Here is a 17,878-nt window from a genome sequence, read left to right as displayed (position 1 = left end):
TCAAAGCGTCAATTACAATTAAATTACTATTTAAAATTATGATTTAGAAATTAGGCAGCATGGTGGCACGGTGGTTAGCACTGTTGCCGCACAGCAAGAAGGTCCTGAGTTTAATTCCACCATCAGGCCGGGGTCTTTCTGTGTGGAGTTTACATGTTCTCCCCGTGTTTGCGTGGGTTCCCTTCGGGTACTCCGGCTTCCTCCCACCGTCCAAAGACATGCAGCTTGTGGGGATAGGTTAATTGGATAATTGAAATTGTCACTAGGTGTGAATGTGAATGGTTGTCTGTCCCTGTGTGTTGGCCCTGCGACAGACTGGCGACCTGTCCAGGGTGTACCCCGCCTCTCGCCCTATGACAGCTGGGATAGGCTCCAGCGCCCCCCCGTGACCCTGGAAAGGATAAGCGGAAGCGAATGGATGGATTTAGAAATTCAAATCAACACAATAATAAAAAAGATGATATAGATTCATAATTTCAAAAATGATGAAATAAAAATTCCAAACTGAAATAAAGTTCAATATGAAGAAAAAAATGTAAAATAATAATTTAATGATTTAATGTTAAGACACAATGATGATGATAGGAATCAAAAAGCTTCGCTCTCCTCCCGACAGCAGGACGAGCGTGTTGCTGCACATTTCTGAAACTGTGGGTGACGCTGCAGCAGCTCGCGGACCTTCAGAGAGCAGAGGAGCAGCAGCGCCTCGCGCATGTGGCAGCTTTAACATTTAGATTATAAACAGTGTTTAGATTTTAGCAACTCTGTTAATGGAAACGCAGAATCGCTTTAAAATTAACAATAGTTAATCACTCAAATATTTAACATAAAGAGTGGAAATCTACACATCAGTTTTAGCACTGGCCTTATACCATGGAGCCACAAGAGCCACGTGCATCGAAACAAAGAATTCTACGCTTAAATAACAAATTGTAGAATAAAATTCAAAGCATTTCCTATTTATAATGCGAGTCTTCCTCTCTGAGTCCTACAATAAAAATCATTTTTCGAACGGTGGACCGAGTGACACCCGGGTGAAGATGAGAACCAGAAACCTGCAGGTTCAGCAAAAGTAAAAAATATTCTATTGGATAACAATCAGAGCTGTTTTATTGTGTTTGCTGACAGGAAATCAGTCACATGTTTACTCTGAGCCCCAAAATAAAAACTTTATTGATAACTCCAACTGAAAAATCATTTCATCAGCTCATCTGTGCAGACGGAAAACACGAGCTGAGTGTCTGTGGGCGACTGAGACGTTTGCTTTAGTGATGAAACACAAACACGAGGCTTTCAAGTCTTTTTGTTTGTTTGTGTTTTTGGTTTTAAATTTAGCAAATCAAAATTCATTTTTGTAACAAATGTTCCCCCTCAGACCGTCCCGGGAATACTGCAGACACATGAAAATGCTTGTCAGGAGTTGCTGAGTGGATGTGGAGAAGAGGACTCAAACGCAGGACTCACAGTGAAGGTTCAGGGTGTTTATTGTGAGGGACGAATGATGAGAACAGGAGATGGCTGACTGACTGATCTGAACTGAAAGGCAAACACATGGAATGGACAGCAGTGACAACATCAATGACACGACGGTGAACAGAAGGAAACTGAGGACTTAAATACTCTGACAGATGAGGATGGTGATGAGAGACCGGTGAGTACACAGCTGAACATAATCTGGCTAATGACACGAGAGACAGGCTGACACAGGGAAAACAGGAAGTGAGGACAACATTGGTGTGGCAACATAAACTAACCGTGACAGAACTGAAAGCACTGGGTCAGTGACCCAGGAACCCTGACAATGCTCCACAGCAGGTAAATAAAATATGAAGCAAAATAAAATCCTATGAATAAAAACAAGAATGAATCAACGTTTTGTGACACTGAAGACGACGCAGCTCAGAATTTTAAAACATTTTAATTTTGTTGTTAAAAATCAGCAACACATACAGGAAGTGTGTGTGTGTGGATTAATCATTTCAGTGTGTGTCAGTAAAGCCACGTGCATTTATAAGGCTTCAGGTATCCCTCTGTCAGGGGGCGGAGCCCAAAAGACACCTGTGGTCCACAACAGCCAATCAGATGAAAGTGCGGAGTTGTTAAACTGAGATGTAAATGATGAGCGGAGGCGGCGTAACCATGGTGCCGGGGGCGGGCGCGGGTGATGAGGAGGGTTTCTCTTGGTTAATGAGGGGTCAGAGGTCAAAGGTTGAGCAACAGATAAAATATGAAGATTCTTCTTCTTCTCTTGTTCGGTGACGGCAGGAAGTTCAGAGTCTGAGGGAAACCAAATGAAGAGGAGAAACATTTTGTTTAAAGCAGGTGAGTTAGGTCAGCTGACGTGAACCTTACCTGTGACAGGTGATACAGTGCAGCACATATATCCAAAGGACATTTTAATCAAGGACTTTTGACCTGTAATGGATGATTTTTGTGTTGCATTGATGCTGAGCTGTGGGCATCTTTCCTGGTGACTCGCATCACCGAGCTGCTTTTCTTTTCTGTATGTTCTCATAATTATGTTGTGCCTCCTGGTGGCAGCTTCATGCTGGTTTATTTATACTATTTATAGCGAGAGGTCTTCCTGCCGCCACACTCTGTCAGTTACGTGTAGTGTGCTGCACAGAAATGCCACCAGAGGGCAGTAAGTGCCGGTCTGCTGAGCTGAGAAACTTACAGATGTGTGCGCCATCAGCACCAGCAGCTCATTCTTGATCTGCTCACTCATGTACCATCAGGATGTCCGATAAGAATCTTTGAACCAAGGTAGGGGTGCTGTTATCTACTGACTTTCTCGTTTAAAAGGATGTTTGCATTTGGACGAGTTAACTGATCTAAAAGTGAACTGCTCCTGCAGTTTGACCTGCATCTTCTGGATGGACTGGCCATCGGGCATTTGCCTGGTATGCCCGATGGTGATTTTTCGTTTTTATGGGCCGATTTTTCATTCTAGGAATGGTATAAACAATGAGAGGTGGTGGATTGGCCAGATGCTGTGGTGGCTGTGGCGGAGCTTCCACAGAGGCCAGCAGGTGGATGAGGGAAGGGGAGGCAGGAGGAGGACCCGAGGCGGTCGCCGGTCCGAGTATCAGGTGAACTGAACTTCAGGTAAGAAGTTATGACCTGCAGTCTATCCGGGTCACATATAAACCAAGTTTAGGTGGAGTTTATTTTCGTTGTGCTGACTTTTTACAGTCAGTTACAATAACTCGTACTGCGTACTAGCTAGCATGACGGAGTTTCTATACAGCTGGGTGGGTGCTGTGATGTTACTGATGGTGAACTTTATTCATAAGGTTAGTTAATAGAGTTGCCAACGGTCCTGTAAAAAACGGAATCGTCTCATATTCAGAGAAAATATTACACGTTTCGTGTTGAGCTGAGAAGGAACAGTTTGTCCCGGACTTTAACTAGAATGAAAAAGACACAAAGCTGGAGTTATCCTGTGTCTTTGCTGCACAGCTGCCTCTTCTTCTCCCATTCTCTCCCCTCCCTCTCCTGTTGCTACTTCAATCATGAAACTGATCAATGATCAGCTGTTGTTAGAATTTATTTAATATTAATTTCTAGTATCAGCTGATGTTTGCTGGAGCCACAGCTGTAAAGCTGCTGGTCATGATATCGGTTTGGTTATCTGGTGAGAGGGAAACATGCAGATGAAACCAGGAGATGTCCTTACTGAATCATCAGAGCTGAACAGGTGATGGAGAAACAGGTTTACCTTTTAGGTGACATGGATGAGTTGAAGGGAAGTTATGAACTGTTTCTGAGAGACAAATAACACCAGGATCCTTTTCTATGTAGCTGACAGCTGGTAACTGTGCAGGGGCGGGTCTAGCAAAGTGTTGCCAGGGGGCCAGGTAGGGCATTAACAGGGAAAGGGGGGCACAAAGAAATACTTTTCTTACTTATTCGCATTTAAAATGTCTCGCGTTTAATAAATAATTATCTGAATCTTAAAAGCAAAGTTTTTATCTGATGTAAAATGTATAGAAATCATACACATACCAACAACATTGTACATCAGTGTCACAACAGCGTTTGTTTTCATTCAAAGGCTTTATGGCTTTAATACCTGGGGGGCCGGTCTGTAGTCAAAATGCCCAATTTTTTGTCCCAGTCATTTTGCATAAGACTGATTAACTACTAGGGGGAGTGCTTTGTCAGAAAGTCCAAACTCTGCAAAAAAGAGAGAATGCACTCTGATCGTATGAGAATCATTATCATCCTGCTTCCCCTAAACTCTGCAGATTCATCTGCAGCTGAAACTCAGCATCACCACACTTTCATCGTTTTTCTCACCTACTGTGCAGCTTGTTCAGTCTGTTCTCCTCCTGCGTCTGGCTTTTGGAGCTCAGTCTACAAATCAGAGAGAAAAGAGGTCAGCACAACAAATTTGTCCATATACAAAGCTGCATTTCTCCCCCAAACAGAAGCCATTAACACACCACTAATGACATGAATAATCTCCTTGCGGTTTGACTCTGAGACACCACTTTAAAGGTTTGCTGATGTAGAATAGATGTAAATAGAAGTTAAGCCACTTATTTTTGGGAGAAATGAAACTTCATTTGGAGCAATCAGAACGACAGCAAGGTGTTCAGAAATCCAGAAAAGTAAGACGAAACCAAAGTTGAGCAAAGGTGAAAGAAAAGCTCGTGTTAGTCAGTGTAAACAACCCGCTGAGATCATCTGTGATCATTTCCAGCTCCTACTTTGGTTTTTGTAGGCTCCTCAAGAAAACATGGCTACATATGATACCATACATCAGGAAATATATTTCAAAGTTACATGTAGTCATTGTCTTCGCTGGGTGCAGAGTTGTCAGTTGTGGTTAACAGAATAAAGAGTATCATGCAGCCGATTCCTGTTAGTTTTGTTATTCATCGTCAGCTTTCAGCCTCTTTTTTGCTTAAACACCCTTCATGCAGGTTTTGTTTCTTATGTCGTAGGAGCGGAGATCATAATTACTGTTCGATTCCCTCTAATACTTCCATACTGCCACCGCTGTCACAGCACACATACAGTTTGAATCAAGCCCAGCTCTCAGAGTGTGCTTGTAAGCATTAAACCTGGAAATACTGAGACGGATTTAAGGGAGAAACGAAAGGTCGGAGAGGGATCTTTAAGGCTGTCAAACGTTCAATTCAGAGTTCTCTAGATTCTACTGTTTTTCTTGTAAATATGCTCTTTTTCCACATTAATTTTCCTTTGTTTTATTTCCATATATCTGCCGGTTGTTTTACTGTAAATTCGCTGGTTTCTTTTCTTTTAAGTTTACAGTGTTTTTGCTTGTTATTTTCTTTTTTTCCTTGTCCAGGAGCTTATTTGTCTGTTTTGACTTAATACGCAGTGACAGTAGGAGAAATGATATTTTACTGATGTCCAAAAAATCCCTGAAGTCTGATCTTTTCTGATCTGAAGTGTCTGATTTGTGAAGCTGTTTGATGTCAGATAATCAGGCAAGAAGCTTCATGCCATGCCACCCCTCCCCCTCAACCAATCAGGCACCTCCTCAGGCACTGGCTCCGCCTCCTCCTGTTCACATCCAATAACCAGAGAGTTGGAAATGACAAAGGACAGAAAAAGTTACACACAAAAAACAGACTATGTGAATAATTACTGCATGAATGCTGAACAAATGATTTTGACTCAGTAATGAATATAATGAAACGTGCCAAAATTTTGTTACGACTTTCAAAATTTGGTTTAGAAATATAGTTTTTAAATTTTGTTAATGTGCAAAGTAGAAGTCCAGTTAATAAATTACTTAAAAACAGAAATTGGAAATAATTGTATATTACAAGTATAACCTTTATCTATAACAGATGAGAAAATCAAACCCCAGGTTACATAAATAAAATAACAACATCACAAAAACAAAAATGTAAACGAGACGCCTCAGACACTTCTCATTTATATTTAAAATTTATAATAAGCTGACGTCACTCACCGTGCTAACGAATCCGGTTGCCGCTGCTGCATTCTCCACCCCCTGCACCGTTGCCTGGGCAACCTCATTGGCCCCAGAAACAGCGGTGTCGGCCACGACGTTAGCCTGTTCGGTCGTCTTCTGAGCAACTGGGAGACAGGAAACAGGAAATCATTGTTTTTTTATTGTTTACGTTTTAAAATAAATGAGAAAAGATGAATTTACAAACTCATGAATGACTTCAATTGTTGCTTCCAGCATTTCATAACTTCAGTATAGTAAGTGCAGTTTGCACTGCAGGTGCTTTACCTGTGTTCACACCTGTCACAACTCCCTCCATCGTCTTACTTCCTGGAAAAAAAAGAGAGAAAACCTTCATGAGAAATGCATCAATCAGAAACAGAGAGTTTGTGTGTTCACATCATTAGTTATTATTCCTCTCTGGCTCTTCCGCACCGTGCCACCCCTCCCTGAGCCTGGTTCTTCCGGAGGTTCCTTCCTCTTAACAGGGAGTTTTTCCTCTCCGCTGTCACCGAGTGCTTGCTCATGGGTCTGTTTGTTGGGGTTTTCTCTTTACTGTACAATATAAAACAGCATAATGCAACACTTTTTGTGTTTTTGTGCTATATAAATAAAATGAAGTTGATTCGATTCACCAACAGTGGCTGGAGACTTTCTCACTGGCTTCTCAGTGCTTACTTTGCTGATGGGTTCATATAATGTTCATTCTTCACATCAGCGCAGCAGCACAATCACAGCCGTGTTCATGGACCTGATTTTATCAGGTTGGATTTCAAACCCTTCCTGCTGTTTCCAACGATTTAAAAGGCTTCAAAGAATCAGTCCACAGCTGTTAGAGGCGACCAGACAGATGAAAATCTCATCTCTTCACCTTTGTTATAATCTATTAATATGTTTCATGAAAAAGCACCATTATCAGACTCAGCTGTTTTGCACGGATAAAGGATGATGATTGTTTATTGGTATGAGTAAAAGGCCATTCGCTGACAGCAGCCAATCCGCATCCTTGTTAATTATGCATCATCTTTGCATCTTTGAGCTTCTTCTTTCCTGTAACTGCGCTCATGTGCAGCAGCCTCAGCTTCAAACATCAGCCCTGCTGGGAAACAGCCGCCGAGTTTCCACGGTGATTGTGAGATCAGCCGACAGCGAATCACAGACAAAGAGTCCGTTCACTGCGATCCGTCACATGTCCGAGCAGCTCGACGCCCACTGGCTGAATTACAACCGAGTCTGAATCGTTTCCAAACAACACGAAGAAGAATGCTCAGTGTTAAAGTTGTCCGTCCACCTCGCTGTCGTCTGATCAGAGGCAGCGCGCCGTCCCCAGAATGTTAATAAAGAACAAAACAAGGAGAATGAGAGCGGAGAGCGGGCTGCCTGGGCGCAAAGTGGGTGACGTGAGTGAATAATTCAGAGAGCTCAGTTTATCTGTGAGGTAGAAACCAGGTCAGCCTCCGTCTGGACGTTTAAAAACAGATGTTTGCTTGTTGCTCCCGATTTGATTCCCCCCACATGAGCTGTGGTTTGTGACTGAACAGAAGAAAAGTTGGAGTAAACAGAGCAGAGCTGCTTTAATGTCATTAAATATCAAACAGCACACACTCTGTCTGTTCATTTAAACCCCACAGATGACGAATTATCCTTCAGCTATCAAAAGCTTTTACTTTGAAAAGCAAACCCTGAGCTTGCTGGGAACCATTTTGCAGAACAGGTGAGCACGGTGTGTTGGACTCATCTCTGACCCTTCCTGCTCGTGGACAGGATCCGATCTGCGGATCTCTGAATGCAGATGATGGGCTTCTCTTCTTCATAAGCACACGACCTTCAGCTTGAACCGGCGCCGTCTGCAGCCGAGCGTGAGCCGGATGACTGCCTCAGGTAACATCCACCATAAAGGGTCATAATGGGCGGGGCTTTGGTTGTGTTTTGGCCACATGCTGAACAAGCACGTTTTCAGAAACTATGAAGTCGCATGCATGGACCTACATCCCCGCAGTCACCGAGAGTCTCTGGATGAAGAAGAGTGAGAACTCATCTGAGGGACTAAATGTGTCTTCCTGCCTGGGAGGGCCTCGCCACGCCTGCTTCACCTGCTTCACCTGCTTTGGATAAATGGACGGATGAAATCGTGCTGCCGGCCAGCAGCAGGTCAGGATCCGGTCGCAGCTCTGACAGGTTACGCTAACCGGATCCATCAGGAAGAGCTGCACTTTAAATCATTTAACATTCAGCTTCCTGTCGCCCGCTCTCTCCATCCCTCAGGACGTATTTTAATGTCCTCCACTCAGCCCTCCTTGATTTTCTACACAAGAAATCTTTTTCTTTCCATTTGTCTGTTGTTCTGTTTTTTAATAAATGCCACACAGTGTTGGGGAGTAACGGAATACATGTACCGCTGTTACATATTTAAAATACAAAATATGAGTAACTGTATTCTGTTACAGTTACCGTTTAAAAAGGTGGTATTCAGAATACAGTTACTTTGTTGAAATAAATGGATTACACGGCGGTACTTCCCTGTTTCATATGTTCGGCTGTCCCCTCTCTGTTTTTGGTAATTCCACGTCGGTGGAAACCCAAACAAAACACGCATTAAAAGGCTCTAATGCCTGTTTCTCAATCTCACGTGTCATAATGACGTGAAGAAATATTTTTAAAAATGATTTTACATGAAGGCAGTAGGCAGAGTGTTACAGGCATGGCCCTAAAGAATGTAGCCTGATGGGCAGTGTAGTCCAGTTGTAAGTAAGCTGTTAAGACTCGACTGTACACTGTGTTCATGTTTTCCTCCGAAACAATAAGTTCTGTTGGAGCCTTTCAACGCCTCTCTCTGTCTCTCACTAGCAAAGTTGACCCAGACAACAAAGTAAAGCTAGTTTTACGAGCCCGACACGAACCCGACGTATTAGTCAGAGGTCCCTTTACTACGGTTCGGAGCCGCGGACCTGTTTTATATACGCACGGAATAGTTTTCTATACGAGATCGCTGCAAAAACTGCAGCCTTACCTAATGTCCACCTACTGTTACTCATTTATATTAAGATTTAAACACCTAGCTGGTATTGGTATGGAGATAACTTTCAGTAATAGTAATAAATCACATTCATGTAGCTGTAAAAAGCTTGATAATATAGTAAGTAATCCAAAGTATTCAGAATACATTACAAAATAGATTTTGGGGCATGTAATCTGTAGTGGGATACATTTTAAAAGTAACCTTCCCAACACCGATGCCACTCTTCCTCCACCTCCCCTCATCTTCCTATTCTCCCTCGGTCTGTTCCCCATCATCCTTTCATGATACTTTCATCCATTCTTTGCTTATGTTTCCTCCAAAGATCCTTAAAAAACCTTTAAATTGTTGAAATTTGATGTGCAAACTTTGTTTTTTTCTGATTTCTCATGAATCAGTTTTTTCATTGCTAAATGAATGTGGGATGGAAGGAGGACGAGTGAAATTCGACAGCAAACGGGGATGAATAACAGGAAGGGATGGAGAAGGGACAAGAAAGAGGCAAACAGCAAGAAGAGGCGAGATGGAGGATATACTTTTGGTGGTGAATGAATGAAACGAGTGGGTGTGTCTGCCTCCGTCCACTGCTGTTTGTCCTTTGGTGTTGGATTTCACTCGTCCTCCGCCCATGCTTCATCCATTGTCCACTAGGAAATGTGAAATTTCAAGTGCAAAGTAGTTTTAGAAGAGAGTGAAATTCAAAGTTGGAGCAGAAACTGAATCCTGAAATATTAAAAGAAGCACACGGACGACAGGAAGTGGAGAGAAAAGTGCAATTCATCCTGACGCTGTGGGTTAAATCTGACGATGGAAAGATGGACGGATGGTGTTGGCATTCACTCCGTCCATCCATCGCTCGGTTTCCAGCAGAAAGATAAAAGTTTCATTTCTCCCTTTCACTTCTTTATCCCCCTCATCCTCTCATCCTCTCATCCCGCCATCTCTCTTCCTTTCATGCACAGCGTCGGGATGAATTGTTTCCCTGATCTGTCCCGTCTGTCCTTCATTTACACTAAAAATACTGAAGTTTAACTTCCTGTTTCATCCCTCTGCCTCCTTCTTTCCTCACAATGCTGTGATTGTTTTTCACTTTTTCATCATATTTGGATTTTATTATTCAGCTTCATGTCCTCCACCCGCCCCTCCCTCCGCCCCTCCCAGTTTGTCACACATCCCTCCTTTCTTTTATCTTTTCTTCTTAAACGATAAATTATTTAAATGCAGCTTCCGTCCTCGTCTTTCTCTTCCTCTTTTCACCACAAATCTAATTTTACGTGCATCCATCTCCTCTCACCAACATAGATGACCCCCTCCTTGGTCTTGGCAGCTGCCTCCTCCACTCCGGCCTTCGTCTTCTCGGCGGCAGCGACGACTCCGTCCTTCGCCATGGAGAATCCCTTCTTGAAAACGTCCATGATGCTTTGCTTGTCTTCTTCTTCTGCTGCTCCGTCTGCCTCGGGTGTCTCGCCTCTTCTCGTCTGCTGGGATCTGTTCCTCCTGCTAATGCATAAGTGAGAGAGAGGGTGGAGAGAGGGCACGTGAGGAGAGAGGGCTGCTTACGAGAAAGGGAGGGAGGGTAATATGTGCAAACAACTCTGGATTCATGTGGTGCAGTGGAGCCTACAGAGGAGGAAAGTGAGTCGGAGATAAGAAGGAAAAGGAGAAAACAGAGGAAATACTAAAACCATAAATGTCCCCAGACCTGGAGCTCAGACTTAAACACACAACAGAGACATTACTGCTCAGAAACACCTGCAGGGGCTAAACACTGGCTTAGGTGTTTTAAAATGGGGGTTTGTGGGGACTGACTGACTTTCAGAGCCTCGTGTGGACAGCAGGGGAGCATCGGCTTTGGTACTTCCTCCTTTTTCAGGTCTGGAGGACGATGCTTGGTTTAATCAGGAAACTGAGTAATGACGATGTCCCACAAACACGTGAAATATAATAATCTTTATCTCAGGACTGTCACTTTACTCAGGCTCACGATTTTAAAGGTAACTAAAGCTAAAGGACTCCTGTTTATTGGACTGTTGAAGTGAAACAGTGTGCAGAGGCTCCCTGTCGTCTGTAGCTGTGCTTTCAACTCCATTAATATGGAAATTCCATCAAAATATCTGCAGGATTTCATGCTAAGGATTCACTCAACAAAGAGCTGATATTCGAGAATGTCTCAGCTTGAGAACTTCTTCTGTGCTGTTCAAACCCTGTTGGACCTTTCCTTTGGTCATCTTTCTAACAGCTGCAGGAGACCAGAGTCCTCCCTGAACGAATCAGATCTATCAGACATATAAAATGAGTCTCCAGCTCACGAGTTTTTGGTTGGGCCCACATTTTATCTGCTGTAGTGAAAACTTCAGTTGCACATGGAGCAGAAGTTAATCACTTAGCTACTGTTTGCTGAGCGCTGAGCAGAGCCTCCAATCAGATTAAAGGAAGCCAGCCTCCATCTTTTCTTCTTTAATGGTGAGATGAGACGAGGACACTGGGAGAAAACACAAAGCCAACTTCACCGTCCTCTATTTTTAGCTCAAAGCTTCTTCCATCAAACATTGTCCCTGTGTGCATGCTGACACGGTTAATCCACTTAGACCAGCCGGCTGTGTGTGTGTGTGTGTGTGTGTGTGTGTGTGTGTGTGTAAAGATGTTGGAATAAATTATAGATTGTACCATGTGTTTAATGTGTGATAGAAGAGTAGTGGGATCTTTTCATGATTTAAAGTGGATCTGCTCCATCTCTGCATTTTTACTCAAACAGCTTTGCATGACTGATAGTTCAAAATAATCCTTCTTTATCTGATACTGGCCTTTGTTCATTCTCTGGGAGCTGTTTTACCTCCCGTGTCTTTAAGGCCTCCCTCCCTCAAAGCCACATTCCTCTGGTTGGCCAACTTCTGGAAGCCTGCCGAGGGGCAGCACTCAGCAGTGTTGTGTCCACACAAGAGAGAAATGAGAGCTCACTGTCAGGTCTTTACCTCAAAGAATAAAACCACTGAGCATGGTCCTTTATAAATAAAACTGATCTGAATTACAGATTTAATAAATGTTGTTTGATTAAAAAAATGAACAGACAAAAAAATACAAATGTAATATCTCAGGTTCTCCTAAAGATCGGCGTGAGGCGTGTGATGTCCTAAGTTATTGTCATCTTTAACATGCAGGGTGACTTTTTAAAAGGCCTGACCAAGTACTTTAAACCTAAACAGTGAGTGAACACGCAGCTACAGAACGAATGAAAAAGAACCAGTGACGGAAGTAGACGTACATCGATGACCCTACACCCCTCATTTTTAGAACTTCACAGAACTTTGTTAGCCTTTGTTGGACTTTGTAGAACTTTACAGGCCTGAACTTTCATCAAGGTGGAGAGAACCATGATCGAAATGTTTCTGGAGCTCTCTGGTGTCGTGTGGTGAATGTGGAAGTCCCGTTTGACCACGGCGAGTCTGGCAGGTTTATGGAGGACGTGGCAGAGGAAATGATGAAGGAGTGGATTCATCACCTTCGTCCTCTGTAAAGAACCCGAACGTGACTCAGCAGAACACGCAGCTCTCTCCCACACTTACCCTTGGCTGCCTCACCTCTTCTCTTATTGGCTGACCGCCGGCGCCGAGCTATTTTTAGATGCACTTTATTTCATGTTTTTCCCCACACTGATGGGCGAGGCTCATCAGCAGCATTATGTCTGTTGTGGGTTACCGTGGCGATAAGAGCTGTCTTCTCAACAGTAGTGATCGATGTTGACCATCAGCTCTGCACACACACACACACACACACGCGCACACACACACACACACGCACGCACACACACACACACACACATGCACACACACACACACGCGCGCACACACACACACACACACACACACACGCGCGCGCACACACACACACACACACACATGCACACACACACACACACATGCACACACACACACACACACACACACACACACGCACACTCGTGAAGAATTCTCTAATAGCTGCACAAAGACGCCTATTGATGGTTTGTGTCATTGATCCTCGTTGGGAAATGTGACCTGAGAGCAAGAAGCAGATTCTTCTGTTAAGTGAAAAAAAAGAAACTGTAAAGGAAAGCTGGTCTGATCGTCAGTGAAAGGACTGCAGCGCTTTGCTTATTCACAGCTGATCAGGTTCCAATATGTCAAATATAAAACGTCCAAAAGGTTTTCAGCTTTGTGGCTGAAAGAAATGAACGAAATGCTTCGAAAACAGTTCACACCAAATCACTTTCCAGCATCGTCTCTGTTATTAGTGACAAATCTCTCTTTACTGGCAACAAGCAACAAGAACATGAAAACCACAGTTCTTCTGACGTCCAGCAGAGGCAGCAGCGAGTCCATCCCCATAGACTCCCATGTTAAACCTTCCAGCAGAAACAAACGTGGTACACAAACTGGTCTCTGTGGATCACTTCCTCCTTTATACCACCTGTACGGAGGGACAGTGTTTTTATAAATCACCTGCTAGCTGTCTGCTAGCTTCACCTGAACTGGGTCTGTGGACCGTGTTTGTGCTGTTGGAGCCTTTTAGAGCATTTTTAGTTCATGTGACCAATGATATGGCTGCTGTCAGGTCACTGTGAGGAGGCGGGGCTCCAGTTTTGGTGCGTGAAATTCTTAGAATCATTTGAATGTTGCAGGTATCACCAAGCTTACTGAGCATTAGCTAATAACATCACTTTATGGTCCAAACATGGTCACTTCTTAACAAACAGCCTAAACCTTCAGAGCCAGGAGGTGTGGCCTCGTGTCGGCTCAGCTTGTCGGTTCTCTTCTGCTTGAACTTGGATCCCAGCAGAACTAAAAACCATAAAAACTGAACTGAGATGTGTAGTTAAATGTCGATTAAGTGCTTTTCAGTGAGTGTGATTATTCTATCAGATATCACAGATGTTTTTATTCACACTGCTTCAGCTGCTCGCCTTCAGTGACACAGACAAAGGGCTCTTTAATCCAGATGAAACAGAGGATAATGGACTGGAAAATGCCTCCAATACAACATCACGCACTCATAAACAAACACACAGACACGTCACGGAGTTACTGCCACCACAACAATAGAATAAATATGTTTTCAGTGTAATTATGACTCATATTTCAGTATTGGCAAAGTGGATTATTGATGATGCTCTTAATAAAAATACTAAATGCTGTTTGGGGACTGTAAACGTCACTGTGTGCTTTTAAAGGTCATTCACATTAAAGTTTTAATATGAAAAGTCATAGACAGGAAGTTTGATGGTTCAGTGGAGCTGAGAGTGTCATAAACATGTTTAATACTTACTTTACAGTTTGGTTGGTTGAGTCCGGCGTGTGAGTGAAGCGTGTTAAAGCTCATGGATGAGTCACCGAGTCTCATGATGTTTTCCTCTCGACGAGCTCAGGACTTAACCTCCGTGAGGAATCTGACAGCTGACGGCTAATTGAGACCCGCCGGGTTTAAGTGTGTGTGTCTGTGTATGTGTGTGTGTGTTTCTCACATGCCTGTTTGTGTTAATTATTTTTTCACAGCTGTGGTGACCTGCATGTTTCTGCAAAGACAGCAAAAACTCAATGACTCTTAACTTTAACTCAGCACCTTCAGTTCGACCTCACACAGACACACACACAGACACACACACAGACACACACACAGTTTCAGACTCGTGTACTTGAAACAAACACACGAGTCTGACCTGAATCACAGTAAATCCAGTGACCGTGGATCAGAGCTGGAACAGCGTTCTGAGTCTTTGAGACTAACGATCAGTTAAATGTGGATCACTGAGAACGAGGATGGCCTGGTGATGCGTTCACTGACAGTGTGGAGATTCTTGCTCAGTAATAATAATCCTGTCGTGGACCCAGAGATGTGTGCCTGAGTTTTTGGTTTTTGTCTTTAGTGCTCCGAGTCTTTGGGTTTCACGTCCAGTTCAAACAGTATTTCCTGGTTGGTGTCTTCATGGTTGGATTTTTAGTTTTGTCTTCAGGTTTTCTTCGTTTTCGTGCTCTTCGATCAGAGTTTCAGTTGGATCTGACTGTTTCTGTTCACAGGTTTCTCCGTCTGTGTTCCTTGAATTTGGATTCTGGACTCTAACTGTGACACCGCTGCCCGCTCATGCCGTCACACAGCAGTGATGCAGATTTAAATCCAACATTTCAAACAGCTCAACACACACGAAAACAAAGTTTCAGTGCAGTTCCTCACAAAATGTGAGACTGAGAGATGGAGAGGTGTGTGAGGACGGGGGAGGAGGAGGAGCTCAGCACATGAAATCTGACAACTTACCTGTAATGTTCTCATTCATTAAATCAGAGGTTGGATCTGCACGTGACGCGCTGCTGAATCAAGTTTGGTGAAATTTTAATAAAAGGATAAGACCAGCTAGTTAAGCTGGTTAGTTAGTGCTGTGGTGAAGTTTACAGGTGTGCAGAGCAGCCTGTGGTGTTCATGGTCAGTGTGATGTAAAGAAGCCTGCAGGAGGCGTTTCTTCAAGAAACTTAAAGTTGAGTTTTATTTATACAGCGGTGGATCTGCATGCAGGCGCCTTAAGGTGCTTTATATTTTAAAAACTTGACAATTATACAAAGAAAACTGAGAAAACACCAACAATCATATGGCCCCTATGAGCAAGCACTTTGGCAACAGTGGGAAGGAAAAACTCCCTTTTAACAGGAAGAAACCTCCGACTGAACCAGGCTCAGGGAGGGGTGAGTGGTTGGGGTGAGGTGAGGAAGTCTATTTCTTTCCAGGCTCCTTAGGCTGCCGTGGTGGCAGTAACAGGATGAGCCAGAAATGTGAAATCTGTTTTTACTACAGTTTAGTAATTTTCCACACTCTTCCTGCCATTGAACACATCACTAATAGTACCTTATTTACATGACCCTAATCACATGGCTACGCTCAGCCAATCAGATTGCATGTATTTGTTAGCTAATCCTGCCCTGCCTTTCTCCCCTCAGGTGTGCCAGGTGACAGAGCTGTTACAGGTTCGTATTTTTCCCATTTTAATGCGTTTTTTAACACCCACTATAACAATATATGATTTAGACTCTGAGGCAGAGCCGTGTAGTGTCGTCATACAGCGAACAGAATGGGATTAGTCAGTTTGAATTGTTTATTAGTTGTTTGTGACGCCAGCGGCTGACGCTAATTGGCTGCTGCCGATTCAAACAATTGAACGATTTTGATTGATTGATTGATTGATTGATTGATTGATATACCTTTATTAATCCCACAAGGTGAAATTTCATGTTAAGGCTGCCGACCTATTGCACGCAATGGAGGCGCCGTCTTACCCTCCGACCATACATACATTACACAAACATCACATGGGGAAGACAGGTCAGAGGGGTATAACATGGAAAAGCACAACATGAGGAAAGATAAGGAGAAAAAAATAACTCCCCCCAGACTGAGCTCCAACAGGGAGATCAGTTTGAGAACAGAAAAAAAACACCTCTGCACATGAAAAAACTCTTAATACACCAAAGAAACACATGACAAGCAACAGGGGTGGGTAAAGGGTGAGAGACAGCCGATTTAGACAGCACATCCGGGCCTGCAGCATAAGCGCTGGTCTCCATGATCCACCGTCTGCATCGGAGGGGAATAAGCATCGAAGGCGTTTGGAGGGGGGAGGGGGGGATGAGTGTACATCTGTGTGTGTGTGTGTGTGTGTGTGTGTGTGTGTATATGTGTCCAGAGTTCAGCTGAGACAGTGTCCTTCGCCCTGCCAGGCTAAGTAAACAGTCTTCCAGCCAACCAGGTGGCCTTGCATAGAAAGGGAAGGAACAGACTCAACACAGTCGTTATCAGGGTGTTGTTGTTCAGCTCCAGCCTTGAGCCCACAGCTGGCGCCGAAGGGGTAGCCGCATTATGATGGTGATTTTTCTTTTACAAACAACTCATGAGAATTTCAAGCTGTTCTTTAACACTCCGACACTGGTCTCTCAATCTCCCGTTGGATAGCTGCCAGTTTCTCCATGATGTTATTAGCCGAAGATTCCGTGATCTTGTCACTCTTTTGCTCACAGAGCAGATTCTGAGACCTCACGACCGCAGCCAACTGATCCGTGATGTATTCCAGCTTCCGCCCATAGGTGTTGTTCTGAGCGGATTCTTCCCTGATGTATCCCAATATCCGCTCAGAGATGTTATTCTGAGTATTCACTGCAGCCGCAAGCGCCTCCAAGCTCTTAACCATGCTGCCTTCCATGAGCCCTTTCTGAGAAGTCGCGCCTCGTCCCATTGATTCAATCCCAGCGGGCAGCCTTGTGGGGGTTTGAACAGCCGGTTCCGCTTTCTTAATTCTCCGATAAGCCAGGGCCAGGCCAGCTCCGATCAGCAAGAACCCTGTTATCATGGTTCCGAATAGGTAGATATCAAAGTCAAAGTCAGTTTTATTTGTCAATTTCTTCAGATGTACTTGCCATACAAAGGAATTGAAATTACGTTTCACACTGTCCCATGCGTAGACATAGACAACAATAAAGTGCAGATGCACAACATTTAGGTAACATACAGGATATAACAAGACAGGACCTAACATATAATAAAGTGTTCCAACAGTGCGCCCTGGAAAGTAGTGTACTAGTCTACTTGAGGTAGTCCCAGGTTGTGGTTGGTAAGTGTTTTTGTTTTAATGCAGCATAAGACTGTAGCAGCAGTAATAGTAATATAAATAATATAAATAGTGCTAAAAAAAATACTAAAAATATATAGCAGCAGGTGTGTGCAATTGCAATGCAGAGGTAGTTGTTTTCAGTCAGGAATGTTTTCCAGTTCTTGGTTCAGAGAGTGTTTCCTTGTTGTGGAGTGTGTGTGTGTGTGTGTGTGGGGGGGGGGTGTAGAGTCCAGTCTGTCTTCCTATACTCCTGCCAGTCTGGTGGTTCTGCTGGCTGGGAGCCGGG

The 17,878-nt window shown here is 43.7% G+C and overlaps 1 protein-coding gene across 3 annotated transcripts; it reads right to left on the bottom strand.

The window, feature by feature from the left end:
* Window positions 1-1,466: 1,466 nt before the first annotated feature.
* Window positions 1,467-12,616, bottom strand: sncga (synuclein, gamma a). Of its 3 annotated transcripts, XM_003457483.3 has the most exons (7): window positions 12,533-12,616; window positions 10,264-10,469; window positions 6,242-6,283; window positions 5,954-6,081; window positions 5,512-5,538; window positions 4,303-4,359; window positions 1,467-2,277 (listed from the first exon to the last, which is right to left on the bottom strand). In XM_003457483.3, the coding sequence occupies exons 2-6, from the start codon at window positions 10,382-10,384 to the stop codon at window positions 4,303-4,305; spliced, it is 375 nt and encodes a 124-aa protein (XP_003457531.1). In that variant the 5' UTR covers window positions 10,385-10,469; window positions 12,533-12,616; the 3' UTR covers window positions 1,467-2,277. The 3 variants fall into 3 exon arrangements, with proteins under 3 accessions (XP_003457531.1, XP_013120978.1, XP_005462259.1); XM_013265524.3 differs by lacking the exon at window positions 12,533-12,616 and having other exon boundaries at window positions 10,264-10,494; XM_005462202.4 differs by lacking the exons at window positions 5,512-5,538; window positions 12,533-12,616 and having other exon boundaries at window positions 10,264-10,487.
* Between the last annotated feature and the right edge of the window lie 5,262 nt (window positions 12,617-17,878).

Source organism: Oreochromis niloticus, linkage group LG13, assembly GCF_001858045.2.
Source record: "Oreochromis niloticus isolate F11D_XX linkage group LG13, O_niloticus_UMD_NMBU, whole genome shotgun sequence".
Lineage (NCBI taxonomy): Eukaryota > Metazoa > Chordata > Actinopteri > Cichliformes > Cichlidae > Oreochromis > Oreochromis niloticus.
The sequence above is the reverse complement of the archived record's forward strand: the minus strand, read 5'-3'. Positions and strand labels throughout refer to the sequence as shown.